Here is a 16281-nt window from a genome sequence, read left to right on the forward strand (position 1 = left end):
GTGTAGCATCCCCTGCCGGAAATCTTCTGGAAGCCAGGCTGAGTTGGGACACCAGGAAGACCCTCCAGCCCAGGGTTCCCAGCTTGTCCAAATCCTGTACTGCCCCGCGGCTCCAGCTGTGGAGTGTGACCCCTGCCTGGCTCCTGCCCCGTCTACTTTCTTCAGAGACAAGACCAGAGCACCCAGCGCCTCTCGGCGAGGATGCGGGGTGCCCGGGAGGCGTGCAGGCACTCGGAGGGAGGGGCCTTCGAGTTGTGCCAGTCAGAGAGCCATCCGTGCATCTGGCCCTCTTACAGCACCCTCGGTGCCATCCGGTGTCTCTGCCACCACGAGCCTCACTGGCCACCAAGCCAACTCACCCCAGTTTTGAACGGCTCTAATTGTTTGCAAGTCTTTATATGCAGCTTAAGAAAAGGAAAAGAAACAGAATGTTGCCATAACTAGACCAATTTATTCCTTTGTCCAGTGATTGACTTTCAAACACCGGAAGACATTTTTTGGGCCCGGAGCATGCATCAGAGCAAGTGGGGCTACGGCCCCTTCCCTGCGGGGGTGGGCAGCTCCCCGGAGCGCAGGTTCCTGCCACAGGAAGGCTGCTCACATGCTCACCACTGCTGCCCTGGTGCCTGGGACGTCTGGCCTGCCCCAGGGCGAGCGCCTCACTTGGGATGAGTCCCAGGAACCTACTGGTCCCGTCCTTGATGGATGGGAAACTGCTCTTTTGTCCCTCTTCTGTCACCCTCCCCAGTGCCCAGTACGCTCACGTTCTTTCTGCTCTTTCTGCCGTTCACCTCTCTGGAAAGGATCTGATACATGGGTTCATGGTGGGATAGAAATAGCTAATAAGGCTTAAAGTTTCTCCCCAGGGCTACTTCATTTTAAAAAGACAAAGATGGAAGCTCTGAATGTGAAATTTCCAGCCTCGGGTGGCTGGTTGAGGGAGGAAGCTATGGGGGAGCTTTCCCTGCACCCCCGGAAGCAAGGCTCAGCGCCCAGGCAGTGGCTGCCTCCGTGGGCTCCCACAGTCGGCCTGGGGCACCGTTCACCTGGGCTCACCCTGCTCTAGGCTGGAGGACCTGGAGGTGGGGCTGGGGCACAGCGGTGGGGTGGGTGGGGTTGCGCTCATTTTGTCTGGCTTCCTTACAATGTCCTCTCTCTCTCCCAGTCCCTCTAGGTTCTACCCCGTGTCCCGCAGGGTCCCTGAGTATTACAGCCCCTACTCCTCCCAGTACCCCGATGATTACCACTACTACCCACCAGGGGTGCGGCCGGACAGCATCTGCTCGATGCCAGCCTACGATCGGATCAGCCCACCCTGGGCGCTGGAGGACAAGCGCCACTCGTTCCGCAATGGAGGCGGCCCTGCCTTCCAGCTGCGGGAGTGGAAGGAGCCCCCGGGCTACGGGCGGCAGGATGGCACCGTCTGGCTCCCCGGCCCCTCCCCCTCCCGGCAGCCAGTCTATTACGATGAGCTGGATGCCACCTCCAGCTCCCTGCGCCGCCTGTCCTTGCAGCCCCGCTCCCACTCTGTGCCGCGCTCGCCCAGCCAGGGCTCCTACAGCCGTGCCCGCATTTACTCCCCCGTCCGCTCACCCAGTGCCCGCTTTGAGCGCCTGCCACCTCGCAGCGAGGACATCTATGCTGACCCTGCTGCCTATGTGGTGAGGCGGTCCATCAGCTCCCCCAAGGTGAGCCACCAGCCTGCCCTTCCTTCCTCATGCCCTGAGACCCCCCAAGAAGCCTACCACCATCTGCAGAGGAGAGGTGGAGGGGGGGGGCATCTGGGACTCGGGGTCACTGTGTCCCCCAGGGACACACACTGTGTGTTGGCAGGAGCCACGATGATGCCCGGGGGAGCTTCTGGCCCTGCGGGTCTGTCCGTGGGAGAGCTGCTTTGGGGCATTTGCTTTGACCCCTGAGGAGGAACATTGCTGTTGGTGCCCATCCCCAGGTCATGCCAGGAACCCTAATCCTGTGTTTGAGGGCAGAGAGGGTTCTGTCTTTTCACATCTTGAGGACAAGACAGGTCAATGCAAGGATACTGCAGTGAATAAATGCTGTCCATTTTCATTTGGCATCTGCTCTGGGACAGGACACAAACATCCCTAACCTTGAGCTTCAGTTGGTGGGGAAGTCTGTGTCCCAGCCAGAACCCCTCACCTCTCCAATTCCCTTTCTCTTCCAGTATGATTACCTGGGAGACAGGCGGCCAGTCCCTGCAGGACTGTTCCCCTACAACTACCCACCATCCCCCACGGTCCACGATAAGATGGTACGTCCTCTCCTCCCATCCACTCCCCACAGAACCTCTCCTTCCAGGGCGGGGCCAAACTAGGGCAGCCACAGGGATGCTCTGTGCCTGGTGCCTGGCCCTCCTGGTTTTTAGCAGCCTCTGGATACTCCTCCCTCCCGGCCACGACTCTGATCCCAGTGCAGAGTGTGACGCCAGTTACCCCATCTCTGGGACACAAGGTAGAGGAGCAGGGACAAGATCTGGAGGCGTGTGATGTCCTGATTCTCTCGACCCCGCAACAACCTCCTGCCCAGCATGCAGAGGGGCCCCCATCCAGGGCCCAATGAGTGTCCGATAACAGGCATTTTCTCCAAGTCTGTCCTTGCCTGGAGTGCTACTTTTGGGGAAAGAGACAAGTAGTGAGATTAAGGAAGAAAATAATTTCCATATTACGCCTTTTCCTTCTTTTCTCCCTGCTTTCTACTTGTCTCTTCTGGGAATTTGTTCTCCAGAGAATTTTTGTCTCCCTCCTGCCCAGAACTGGATGCAGATGCTCCACCTGGGATGGGGGCGGGTACACTGGAACCAACAGGCCGAGTCCTTGTCCCCAAAAGCCTGTTGCTGACACCTTCCCTGCATAGCCCTGGGAGGCCAGGGTGGAGGAGCCTCTACAGGCATGGAGGGTGCCCCTCCCCTCCTTCCCCTTGATCCTTCTCTGTCCAAGCTCTAGCCCTGATACACAGCTCAGCACCCATCTAGGAACAATGGATTCTTCCCGAAAACTCAGGAGCTGCTAGGGAGGGCCGACTAGATTGTTTCAGGGTTCTTCCCTCTCCCAGGGGAGGGCCAGGCGGACCAGGAGCCCTGGAGTTGGGGCCCCAGTGAGTCCCTCCTCTCGCTCGGTATCCGGTATCCGGTAGACAACTTGGTGCCTGCCCTCAGTCTCATCCCTGCCCTTCCCTAGAACTCTTCAAGGGCCGACAGAGGGCTCTCTTTGACCTTGCCCCCCAGCTAACTCTTAACTGCTTTGCTTCCTTTTTATTGTTTTCTGTTGTCTTGTTCCTGTTTGTGTTGCCGTTGGGCTCCGGGTAGGATGAACTTTTAGACCTTCAGTTGCAAAGAAACCTAGAGTATTTGGATCAGCAGGTAGGCAGAGCTGGTGCCCCCTCGCCCTCCCCCCCCCCCCCCCCCCCCCCCCCCCCCCCAGTCTGTCTCCCTGCTCCTCCCCACCTCCTCGCCCATCCATTTGACAACCTTTGTTGGCACCACCAGGACACAACAAAGTGGCTTATATTTTGGTTTGCGCATTCACACCCCTTCTCCTCAAAGCCCTTTAGGGCAGCTGGGAGTTTCCTGGGGACAGGAGAATAAGAAATGCCCACATGAATAATTAATGCCACCTCCTATTTGTTCAGGCCAGATGGAACTGGGGGGGCAGTGGTGGGCAGGCGGGAATTTGCATTTCTGCTGGAGAGCGCGGCAGGGGCGGTGGAAGGGGGAGGGGGTGAGCAGCCAGGCTCAGCCTAAAAATGCAAGGGACTCTGCGGCCTGAATCTGGGAAACTATCTATCCTAGTTCACAGGTTGTTGTTAAACTCCACAGTTCATAAACTGAGGACTACAGACTTGCCCTAGGATGGTTTTTTAAAGTTATATTAGTTCCATATATTTGTTAGTTCCTCTGCCAAGTTCTTTTGCACACGGGGCTCGTGTTCTCCTCATGAATTCCGCATGGCAGACAGAATGTTAGCAACCTCGTTTCATCTGGAAGAGGCCATGAGTGTTCCCGTAAATGGAAGTGATTAGCTGCAGAGACCCGGCTCCAGGCTCTAATCATTGGCTACCTTGCCTTTTGAACCTGAAGGGTGTTGAGACACACTTGAGGGTCAGGATGCTGGGCCTTGATATGAGCGCATACTCTTACCTAAGTCCAGATCTGCGCTACAAATCACAGGGGACCTGGGCATCTCCAGTGTGGCCCGGTGGAGCGGCCCGAGGTGATGAAGTCATTATAGTAGGAGTCGTAGTAATAGTAGTAGGAATAGCGGCCACCACCATAACTGGGTGCTTTCTCTGTGCCTCATGCTGTTCTGAGTTCCTTATAGATCCTAAGCCATTTAATCTTTGTAACAACACTGCAGGGTGGGTACTGTTGTTATCCCCCTTTAGAACTGATAAAACTAAAGAAACAGAGAGGTTAAGTAACATGCCAAGGACGCACAGCCAGCAAATGGTGGAGCTTGGAATGTGACTCTGAGCTTTTGATCCAGTTTATGGCTGAGGAGATGTCTAATATACGAAGAAGCAGGAGTCAAACCTCATCAGGATGATTTTATGCTCTTAAAGTTGCAGAAGGAACATTAAACTTGAAATCAGAGGCTGTTGCTGAAACAGTTGGTGGTTCTAGACACAAGTCATTTGCCACATAACCTGTCGTCTCACGGGCCTCCGTGCCTCGGTGGGATCATCCTCATAGTAGGCCTTGGGCACTGGGGAGCCCTGATATCCACATTTTAATCAGCAGGGACAGCTCCCAGCCCTCACGAACCTTGCATTTTAGTTCCAGAAGCAGCATGTGGTGTCCACACCACGAGTATTCCAGCCCACATGGAGACGAGGCTCAGGATGCCAACCCAGACCGGCAGTGGGAAGTGCGGGCTCTCGCCTGCAGGAAGCAGGGTCTGCAGTGCCCAGAGCAGCGAGGAGCAGGGCTGAGTGGCCTCGGGGCTCCTGGGCAGGCTTTCCTCTCTGCAGCCCGTTTACAGTGCCTGGCTGTGCCAGGCTTCAGTGCCACTGCGGGGCCCCTCCTGGGGCTTCTGCCCTCATGGACAGGCTGGGCCCTTAGGCTGGGAGCTTCAGAAATAACCCTTCAGAGGACCTCCTCTAGATAAAGGATAATAATCTTAAAAGGGAGTTTTATCTGATAAGAGTCTAGGGGCGCCTGGGCAGCTCAGTCAGTTAAGCGTCCGACTCTTGATTTCAGCTCAGGTCTTGATCCCCAGGTCGTGAGTTCAAGCCCCATGTTGGGCTCCATGCCAGGCATGGAGCCTACTTTAAAAAAAAAAGGGGGGGGTCCAGAACGTGGAGTCAGACATTCTAGTCCAGCTCTGCCATTTACAATGGGTTTTTGTTGTGGTTTTTTTTTTTTTAACTTCAAAATGTTGCTTCATCTCTCTGGGCCTTTGTTTTCTCACTCATAAAATGGACATTGTAGAACCTGCCTTTCCCACCTCCCAGATTTGCTGGAGGATCAAGTAAGAACGTGCGTGTCAGCACTGGGTCAGGTGGCGGTGAGGAGCGCTAACTGCTGCGATGATTATTTAATTCTTTTCCTTCTGACATTCAATTTAAAATATTAACTGAGCACTTTATGATGTATAAGGCACTGTGCTAGGTGCTTTCTCACAAAATTTGACATTTTGGACAGACAGAAGGTGACATAGAGGAATCCTAGAGGCAAAGCCCACGTGGGCCAGAAGATCCCCAAAGCCACAGTGTGAATGGGAGCAGACCAGGGTGAGAACATTCTGGCTTCCCTTCTTTAGTGCTTGAGATCCACCGGTTGGGCGAGCAGTGAGATCAATGCGTGTCCAGGCAAAACCTGGGCCTCTTTGCCCTCTCAGTGCCTGGTGTGTTAGCAGGTCCTAAACACACACGCACACACACCCAGAGGACGCAGGCATGGCTCACAGGCAGCAGACACACACACGTATACACACACCATATACAATCACACACACACCACCCATGCACACCCTGTGCACCATAAACATGACCTCATACACACAGGATTCCCAGAAGATAGGGACTGACTTGAGTTCAGATCCTTCCAGGAAATGGGGCTGATGTCCTGTTGACTGTGAACTATTTTATGAAGCCTCAACCTCCTACTACCACTGCTCTTTGGAAAGCCTTTTAAATGACACTTGATGCCATTGAAAAAAAATTCCAAATGGGCTAAAGAGGTAGAGAGATCAGATCCTGGGAAAGCCTTTCAAAATGCTATGGACCCTGCAGATGGAGATGGCTGGGTGCCACTCGCCCTGTCCCCAGCACACAGAAGCAAGGCCGCCTTTGGGTTGCCACCTAAACGGGTAAGAGGGAAAATACATGTGGGCCCAATGAAGCTGGGGGAGGTAAGAGCCAAAAATGTGAGGGCCTCCTGAACCGTGACCCCAGAAACTCTGCCCTAACGTGGCTCTGTCCCTTCCCTCACTCACCTCCTCTCCCCAAAAAGCTTTTCCCACACGACTTCCCTCTGTCTTCTGCTACCTTGTCCTGTAGGTCATGAGTTAAAGGGACATAGCCAAGGACACGCCCTAATGTTTTCACTCTTTGATGCCCTTAAACTGGAACCAGGGGGCGGAAATGATGGCGTCTCTAGTTGATTTGCTTGGCTTGTCTTCCCTCCCTCCCTCACCCCCTCTCCCCCCTCTCCCCTGCCCTTCTTCATCTCTCTCTTTCCCCCTCCGTGTTCCTAATGATTCTTGAAACACAAAGATTACATGTCAGAGAACAGTGTTCGAGTATCTGCTGTCCCTTTAACGCGGCTTGCTTGTTTTGGCCTCCTTATTTGCTCCCTAGCGTCATCCAAGATCGGCATGGATGCTACCAGCCCAGCTCTGGAAACCGTGTTTAGCAATCCTTTCTACTCTAGAGCCAAGAGGTGGGCCGGGGTCGGGGAGAGAGAGCTGTGCCTCTTTGTGAAGGCCCATCCAAAGAGCAGCCCCATGGTTTCTTTCTCAGCTGTTTGATTTAGTTCAAATTTGGGGAGAAGCATTTTCCTACCTGCCGGTGTGGTCTTTGACCAAAGCAGTGTGAGGAAAAGAGGTGGGGCAGGGAGTTGACCTTGGCCAGTGAGGATGAGACCTGCCGCACCTCTCAGGCACCCTGGGGAGAGTGTCACTGGGCAAGGGGTCTCTTCAGGGCCAGCGAGCAAGGGCACAGCAGCCCCCAGCCCCCCTTATGTGACCTTTCCTCGGGGGACCTTCAGTGCTGGTCCTGGGACGGAGCTCACAAGGGGTGAGCGACAGGTAAAGGCAAGCAGAGGGAGCTGGAGACCCCAGGACAAGCTGCCCTTTCCTGTTTCTGGGGAAGTGAGCCCAGGAGGGAAATGGGGAGATAGCTCCATGGGGGTCTGAGTTTGAATCGTCCGTTCCTTCCTCTGCTGCAGATGAGTGAGAGCGAGACTCTTATCAGTATGGTGAACCGCATGGTGGAGAGCTCCTCCCCCAGGGCCCAGATCTTCATGCAAGTAAGACCTCCGCCTGGCAGCATGGTCCCCATCAGCACCATCTCAGCTGCTTGTGCATGGTCTAGTCAAGCCATTTGGGCTGGGGTTTGCTCTGCCCTACCCACTCATCCACCAGGCCTCATCTGCTGGGCCCCGCCTCGTCCCGCTCCTCTAATTCCACTGTGTCTCCTCCATTCTTCATGTTCATGGGTGAATCCAAAGCCCATTTCTCAAACCATCAATATAACCAGCACCGACTCCCATACCATGCCAGCGATTGCAAATCTGCTTGCTCAAGTCCAGGACTTCTGTTTCATGTTGGGTATCTTCTTCACAAACATCTTCGGGGTTCAGGGCACAAGGGGTGTGATATGGAACCATCCGATGCCCCAGTGGTGTGGAATATGCTGTGGTCACCGGATGTAGCACCAAGGCTGGGCAGCATTTGCTGGACCCAGATGTACTCCTGGTTAAGCACACCCCCGCAACCCCGCCCCGTGACTGGTGTGCAATCTACCAAGATAATCATTCTCAGATGTTTTCGGGGCTCATTCCATTTTCCCATGTCTCATCCTCAGAAACAGCCATGGGTTAACTGCTGTTCTCAGGGTTGTTCCCAATAAGCCATCCGGGATCTCTACATCTCCGGAGTCCCTCTCCACAGGAGATCTAGAGGTTGGCGGGGAGAGAGGAGATCCCGAGTCAGAGCTGAGCAACATCACTGTCTCCAGAAATCAGCCTAAACAATAGGGAAGAAACTAGACGGGGCTACGCCAGGCTTCCCAGCCAGAGACAAAGAATTAGCTCGGGTTCCCGAAATGGAAGCTACCAGAGCTGATGGACCATGGTCCCTGACAAGAACGGAGCAAGGGCTGTCTGCTTTCCCGTCCCCACGCTCCCTACCTGTCCCCTGCTGCTGTAACCAGCCTCGTGTTCCTGCAGGTCCCTCCGTACCCAGAAGTATTCCGGGACGGTGTCCACACCTACAAGTTAAACGAGCAAGACACAGATGTAAGAGCACCTCTCCTGCTCCCCTGTCCTCTCCAGTCCCTCCCGTTGTCGTCCTCATCTTCGCTCTCCTCCGCTGGGGCTTTTCCTCCGTTCATCTCTGTCCTTCTGGTGGCTCTTCATGCCTTTGACCCATGTCCTCTCTCAGCACAAAGACAACATTCTGCCTGCCCCTTCCTCATCCCCCTTCTTTTCTCGTTCTTCCCCCTTCCCCCCCGCACTGCCCCGTGCTGGCCGTGTGTGTTTCTCCACGGAGCCCTAGGCCCTCTTGTCTCCAGCAGTGGGATCTGCTCATTACAGGAACACGGACTTCGTTAGGAGGTGCATCGGCCAGGCTACGCTGTGCCCACGTTAGCAGTCGCCCCTAGGCTGCTAGAGAGAAGCACATGGCCCTGCCCCTGGCCTCAGGGAGCTCCAGGGTAGTGGGAGATGCCAGGTAGCAGCGGGTGACAGCATATGATTCCTGCGCCAAATGGGATGGACAGTGGGTTCTGCAGGAGGGCAGGACAGTGAGACCATGTGGGCCAGTGGGTCAGGGACAAAGCAGGTAACAGGTGAGCTGGGCCTGGAAGTTGAAAGGCCCAGAAGACAAGATGTGGCCAGTAGAAAAGAGTCAAGGGGGTATTTGAGGAATGGCATGAATAAAGGTGTGGATATTGGACAGGCTAAGTCTTTCCAGAAGAGAAGCGTGGCCTACCCTGCCTGCTCCCCATCATCACTGGTCTTGCCTGGGTAGTGGATCTGCCCAGTAGGCCTGGGAGAGTTTTCATCCAGGCAAGGGCCAGACCTCAGGAGGATCCCAGCGTCAGCCATCCTAAGACCCTGGGAGGAGGGGAGAACAGAGTCCTGTGAGCCTGGGGAACCAGTTTACATGGTTCACTGGTTTTCCTAAGACTGCTGGTTCAGGCACCCTGTGTACTCCCCCAGTCCATGCCCCTCTGGGAGGCCTGGGAGGCCAGGCCACATTATCTCCTCAACCCTTCTGGAATTGGAACCCCCAGGAGGAGGGGGATGCAGGAGCTTAACATTGAACTCCCCTCTACAGCTGACTCACTTCCTCAGAGAATAAGCACATCTCCCCTCCCAGTAGGTCCTTGGGGAGTCTCCTGAGGTGAAGACCATTTCCTGTTCCCAGGAGCCTCCAAGGTCAAGGTGAAGAAGGCTTAGGGTTCCTCTGCAGGGGAAAGGAGGCAGCATCCAGAGGCCAGGCCCTTCCGACCCATTTCCCAGGTCTCCATCAAACCATGTCCTTCACCCCCTTCTCTCTCCCTCCCTTCCCCCTACCCCCTCGGGCCCCCAGAAGCTGCTGGGCAAATTGTGTGAGCAGAACAAGGTGGTGAGGGAGCAGGACCGGCTGGTACAGCAGCTCCGAGCTGAGAAGGTGAGAGCCGGGGGGTGGCCTGGAGTTGGGGGCATGTGGGGAGGCTGGCTTGGACAGGTGTGGGGTGCTGTCTCCCCGCTAAGCTGCCAAAGCCTTGTCTTAAACTTCTGTCCTGCCCTTAACTGGAACTGCTGGGGCTCGGGCCCCTGCTGCTTAGAGTCCCAGAGAGGAATCATCAGGGCTGCTGATGGCCATTCCCCTGCCTTCTTTCAGGAGAGCCTGGAAAGTGCCTTGATGGGGACCCACCAGGAGCTGGAGATGTTTGGAAACCAGCCTGCCTACCCGGAGAAGCTGCTGCACAAGAAAGAGTCCCTACAGAACCAGCTCATCAATATCCGCGTGGAGCTGTCGCAGGCGACCACGGTACTGCTCTCCCCGCATCCCTGGTCCACACGTCAGCACCAGCACAGGAGGGCCTCCCCTCCCAGGCTGTGCTCACTCCTTCCCGACTCTCCTCGGTGGCCAAGAGCCTGCCCTTGGCCAGAAGGGGCAGAAACGAAAGACCTTAATAGTGCCTTGCTGGGGCGCCTGGGTGGCTCAGTTGGTTAAACATCTGCCTTCTGCTCAGGTCATGATCCCAGGGTCCTGGGATCGAGCTCCGTGTCGGGGTCCCCGCTCAGCGGGGAATCTGTTTCTCTCTCTGACTCTCGCCCCTCTCGTGCTCTCTCTCTCTCACTCATTCTCTCTCAAATAAATAAAATCTTAAAAAAAAAAAAGAAAAAGTGGTGCCTTGCTGATAGGCAGCAAGCATGCCGGCCCACTCACTCCATAGAGTCTCCTGCAAGGAAACGGGCTTCTTTTTCCACAAACTGTTCCTGCCCTGGGATTCATTCAGGGCAGGGTGAGGTCGAGGGCTCCTGATCTCGTCGGCTGCTTTCACAGCTTTGCTGCCTCCCTCTGTCCTCTCCCCTGGAGAACCAGGACCCCCGCGCAGGGCTGCTGGCCCGGTCATTTGCCATGGGCACAGGGCAGACCCTGCAGGACCGACTGCCTGGACAGGAGTTCTGGGGTGCCGCAGCAAAAGGTCCGGAAAACATGGGCCAGAAGGGTGGAAGGTCTCTAACCCCCAGGGAGCGGACACCTCTGGGTTTCCTCTCTTTTTGCCCTCCACTTTGGGTTACCCAGTCTGAGGACACCAGGAGGGGGTGGGCATGGTATGATCCCCTTTTGGCATACCCCCACACCTGGAGAGGATTCTGGTTTCTCTATTTTCTGGCCTGCAGTCGGATGGGCCACTGTTGGGCTGTCATCAGAATGTCTCAGCCCTGGGCCCTCTCCTCCGGTCCCTCTGTGCTCTCCTCTGAGCCCTGCCAGACCCCAGCTGCCCTTGCCCCGGGCCCTGTGGGGGGGCTGGGGAGGAAGGCTTTGGCAATGGCCACTTTCTCAGTAAAACACCCCCCCCCCTCCATTGCAGGCCCTGACGAACAGCACCATAGAGTATGAGAGCCTTGAGTCAGAGGTGTCTGCCCTGCACGATGACCTCTGGGAGCAGCTCAATTTGGACGTCCAGGTGAAGAGGGGCCTGGGCAGGAGGGGGTCAGTGTGCCCCCCCTTCTCCTTTGGGCCAAAACAGACCAAAGTGGCTTCCTTTCTTGCTTTCGAGATCTCAGAGACTTGAGACAGGGAGTCGATCCTGAGACAAAAGACAAGGTTCACATCCACTTAAAATAGATGCTTTTGGGATAAAGACCATGTGGGATCTTTTTTAGTTCCAGCAGATCGTGAGGGAAGAGTAAAGCGGAAACACAAGTGCGCTAGGTTAGACAGAAGATACTTTATGACTGGAAGGCTTTAACACGTCGATACAGATACAGATGTAGATCTGGATGTAGATAGAGATCCACATGCGGGGGAGATGTGGGCATATGTGCAGCTGTCTCTCGTGACCTCCGAAGGAGTAGGCTGTGTGGGAGCCAGCCACTCAGGCCCTTTAAGATAGGAAAGAGGCTTCGCTCCCAGGACGGGTTAGAAATACTCTGCTTGGAGGCAGGAAGCTGCACGTATTGACCTTGGGGAGTTCCTGTTCTTTTCCTTCCTCGAGCTTCTCTACCCGGGCTCTGCCTCTTCTCTAGCTAGCTTTGCAAACTCTGTCTCTCTGATGCAGTTCGCGCCCCCGACTTCCCCTAGTTTCCTTCGGGTGACGGAACTCACCACCCCACACTGCAGCTGGTTAGGGAGGCGGAGGTGAAGGCCCTCCTGGTCCAGAGCACCCGAATGCTTGCATGTCCTGTGGGCAAGCCTGACTTTCAACATGAACATTTTAGGAGGTAGGAAAGCATCCTGGTCAAGGGCACCAGCTCTTGAGACAAATAAACCCAGGCTCAGATGGCGGTCACACTGCTTACTAACAGAGGGTCTTGGGCACAAGTCTCTTCATCTCCAAAGTCGGGACACCTGCGGCCGGTGCCGCACAGAGTTCTCCAGCAGCTGAAAGGAGTTAGTGTTTGCAGACCCCCTAGCGCCGTGCCTGGCACGTGGGGTGGAGGGGCATGGGGTGCTAAAGAAGTGGTAGCTATGATTTTTCAAAGAGTGCGAACTCTAACTGAATATAATTCATGAATACTTAGGCAGACATTGGGTGTCGGTATTACAAAAGGACCGTTGGGATGGAAAGAACACTAGTCAATTGGAAACCCTGGCCCTTGACAACAGGCTACCATCAAGGGTCCACCTAGAGGGGCATTTGCTCCAAGACCAGCCTGATCTCCCCGGGGAAGCTGAGGCTGCATGTTCACCTAAAGGGGCTCTTGACTGTGATGACAGGTCCCTCTCCTCTGGCAATTCCCAAGTTCCCTTTCGTAGAAGCTGAAGAGGAAGAGGCTTCCCACGGGGAGGATGAATGTGCGGAAGGGATGTGTGAGCGTGTGCACGCGTGCAAGGCTCCTGCCTCCTGCTGGCCCGAAGGGATGCGGGCGTGGGGGGGAGGCTGGGGCACTCCTCACAGCCACTTCCCTTGACCCGCTCTTGGGCGGTTTCAGAATGAGGTGCTCAACCGGCAAATCCAGAAGGAGATCTGGAGGATCCAGGACGTGCTGGAGGGGCTGAGGAAGAATAACCCATCCCGGGGCACAGACACGGCCAAGCACAGAGGTGGGTACCTTCTCCACCAGCCTCCTGAAAGGCTCACCAGAAATGCTCTGGGGCCTCTGGCGTCCACCCCACATCTGTCATACTCATCGCGCTCCAGGCCCTCACACTGTGCGCAGAGCTAGTCAGGCCCTTCTCGGGCCTCTGGGATCTTCCCCTAGGATGGTGGTTAGGGCTCCCTTTGTCCTCCCCCTCCTCCCAGAACAGACCAGGTGGGCCACTCAGAGATGTTGTTGACCCTGATAGTCTAGATTCCTCCCCAGAAAGGGTCAAAGAGCTCCTGTGCCTCTCCACCCCCACCCCCACCCAAGCCCATGGGCCGGGTGGTGATCTGAAGCCCTGGGACTTTGGGCTGGCTTTCTTTAATGTCTCAGAGGCAACAGTGTTCTTTCCATCCATCATCTAACCCCTGCCCAGCATGCTTCTCCACGGCCAGCCTGCATCCCAACCCCTGGAATAAGTCCCTCCATCAGGCCCGGGTGGCCCTGAAACCTCCCTCCCAAGTCCCTGAGTCCTCCCCTGCCTCCTCCACCTACGGAGCCCACCCCTAGCCCATCCATCCCTCATCTCTCCTCTCTGCTTGCCCCCAGGAGGACTTGGCCCCACGGCCACCTACAGCTCCAACAGCCCCGCCAGCCCTCTCAGCTCCACAAGCCTCACCAGCCCCCTAAGCCCCTTCTCACTGGTGTCCGGCTCGCAGGGGTCCCCCACCAAGCCCGGGTCCAGTGAGGTAAGCTGAGAAAATGGAGTAGAAGGTAGGTGGGGGAGGGAGGGAGGACCAGGTCCTCGTTGGCCTGAAGGACACAGACTCTGTGTCCATCTCTGCCCCCAGAGGCCTCCAGGCCTAGTGCTTTGGCTTTCTGTCTAAGGTGGTCATTCTTACACCCAGTCTGGTGAACTTCCTTCCAGATTTTTCCTTTACTTGCTCTCATCGGCATTTGTCATCTTTAGCCTCCTTCTGGGGAAGTCTCTTCCTGAACTTCAGGACAGTTAACAAAGATACCCAACACTTAGTAGGAATTTAAATCCAGGACTGTTCCAGCATGTGAGAGGGTTGAGGGTAGGCATGGGGAGCAGTTTCCTAGCTGGTCAATCAGCAGGTGTTTACTGGGGCTCTACATGGGGTGAGGGATGGGGTGAGGCCCTCTCAGAAACATATATGCGCATGCCCAAGGCCCTTCTCCCGGGGAGTCCAGTGTCCAGGGGGGACCAAGACCAATTTATAGAAAGCAGCCAGCCTCTGGAACTTGGCAGTGTGTGTCTCAGTGTGGACCGTAAATGCCCTGGTGTTCCAAGGAGAAGGTGGAACTTTCATTGGGACAGATAGAGGAACAAGAAGCATCACAGACAGGAGAGGGGGCAGAAGCAAAGACACAGGGGTGCAGATGTGCCCAGGGTGATGGTGAGGCCAATGAGCAGAGAGCTGTGGAGAAAAATTGGGGAAGAGTGGGGAGTGGTGCACAGGTCGGGGCTCTGCCAAAAAGAGCCCTGAAGCTAGGCTGAGAGTTCACTCCGGAGCTGGAGCTCCCTCCAGGCTGCGGGTGGGAGTTTGGGGGTCCAGGGGCCCACCCCAGGTCCCCACGATGTCGTCTGTCCCCTGCTAATGCTCTTTTCTTCTGCTCTCACAGTGGCTGGTCTCCTTCCTCCTAATGCTCTGGCTTCTCTCTGCCTCAGGAGCCCGGCCCACCGCGGCCCCCCCTCCCCAAAGCCTACGTCCCCCTGGAGTCTCCTCCAAACGTGCCGCCACTCCCTAGCGAGAGCCGCTTCTGGCCATACCCCAGCTCCCCTTCCTGGCACCGCAGTGGCGAGCCAGCCAGGGGTCAGGTACCCAGCACCCTTGGGTCCTGGAGGGCAGGGGCGGAGGGAGCGGGGCAAAGGGTCAGACGAGGGGACCAGGCAGGACACGGAGCCCTTTTTCCCCCGTTGCAATATTAATTTGCCCACCGTTGCCTGGTCAGACTCTAGGATAAGGAAAGGGATGGCAGAGAATGCTTTCCCCTTTCTGCCCTCTGTGGACAGAGGGAAAATGAGTGTTGCCCCACCCCATGCCCGGGCTTCTGGGCAGCCCCTGGCTGTGAGTGGTGGTGTGCCCCACCTCCTACCAGCACGAGCAGGCAAGGGAAATCGAGGGACCCGCAGCGACGGGTGCCATTCCAGTCCCTTCCTGCCCGCCTCAGACCCCAGTCCTTCCATGCTGTCTGTTTCTCTGCCTTGTGTGTCCTCTTGGGTCCCATCGGCCCTGGGGTGTAAGCTGCCCTGTTCTGGCTCCCCAGCCTCTCTCGCCAGGTGAGAGGTACAGTTAGGCTGGGAAGAGGTTGCATGGTGAGTAGTCCTGTGTCTAAAATCGGGAGTCATCTTTTCATCCTGGCTCGGCTGCTGGGATAAGCACAACCCTGAGGGGCTGCCGGTGAGCGGGGCAGAGAGGCAGCGTCACCTCCGCTTTCCAGACGAGGGGAGGCGAAGGGCCTTACCCATGCTCTCTCACTGGACTCCAGCTGGTGCTTCTGGCCTCTGGCTCAGTCTTTCTGTGTGTCCCTCATGAAGACTTAGACTCTTTGGCTGCACCACGGGAGTTGGGGGGGTTGCCGATGCTGTCTGAGGCCCCTTCTAGTCTCATGATTCTGCAAGCCCTCAAGCTAAGTGCACATTTCTGTCCCCCAGAATCTTGGTACCAAAGCCCACCTGGTTCTCTGGCTCAAGTTTTGGGTGAGATCGACAGAATCCTCAGAGATCCTCAGCCTTGTAGCGCCCCCCTCCTCCAGCCTTCCTCCTCTCTGGCTCACAGCAAGTCTGTGCTTCTTGGCGCTCACCAAGAGGCCTGGTCAGGTTGAGGGGCCTCTCTGCTGGGCCTCGGCTGAGGGCCTCCTGGAAGCCCTGAGCCCTCACAAGATGAGCTGGCATTGGCCAGCCTTAAGGTGGCATGGGTGGGAGGCTCCATGGCGTCCCTGCCCACTGCCCAGCTGACACACTTAGAGTCTCCTCGTCCTGTGTTTTCAAGGGTTTGTGCTCCACCCATTGCAAAGCAAAGAAACATCCCCGAGGGCCAAGTTCCCAGCAGTCCCTACAGCATGGACCGTCTTCTCCTTTTTTCCCCCAGCCCAAGGCAAGCCATGAGCAGAGCAAGAAAGACCCCCACCAGACATCACCCCTGGATACTGCTAGAGACACCAGCCTTGTGCCCACCAGGCAAGAGGTGGAGGCAGAGAAGCAGGCAGCTCTCAACAAAGGTACTTCCTGTCCCATCCTCCCCTAGAAGGAAGGCCACGGGTCAGAGAGGAGCCCGGAGAGGTGCTCCTTCACAGCCAAAGAGAGCGAGTACCCACCCATCCTGGGCCTTTCA

The 16281-nt window shown here is 56.2% G+C and overlaps 1 protein-coding gene across 1 annotated transcript in view; it reads left to right on the forward strand.

The window, feature by feature from the left end:
* PLEKHA6 (pleckstrin homology domain containing A6) overlaps nt 1-16281 on the forward strand; it is a 47277-nt gene that overhangs the window by 17871 nt on the left and 13125 nt on the right. Inside the window, exons 9-18 of the mRNA XM_035010248.1 lie at nt 1166-1688; nt 2186-2272; nt 7406-7486; nt 8408-8476; nt 9774-9854; nt 10068-10217; nt 11269-11364; nt 12833-12944; nt 13532-13671; nt 16039-16168. Of these exons, the coding sequence (XP_034866139.1) occupies nt 1166-1688; nt 2186-2272; nt 7406-7486; nt 8408-8476; nt 9774-9854; nt 10068-10217; nt 11269-11364; nt 12833-12944; nt 13532-13671; nt 16039-16168 (1469 nt within the window). The remainder of the gene's footprint in view (nt 1-1165; nt 1689-2185; nt 2273-7405; nt 7487-8407; nt 8477-9773; nt 9855-10067; nt 10218-11268; nt 11365-12832; nt 12945-13531; nt 13672-16038; nt 16169-16281) is intronic.

Source organism: Mirounga leonina, unplaced genomic scaffold, assembly GCF_011800145.1.
Source record: "Mirounga leonina isolate KUSES-001 unplaced genomic scaffold, KU_Mleo_1.0 Mir_154, whole genome shotgun sequence".
NCBI lineage: Eukaryota > Metazoa > Chordata > Mammalia > Carnivora > Phocidae > Mirounga > Mirounga leonina.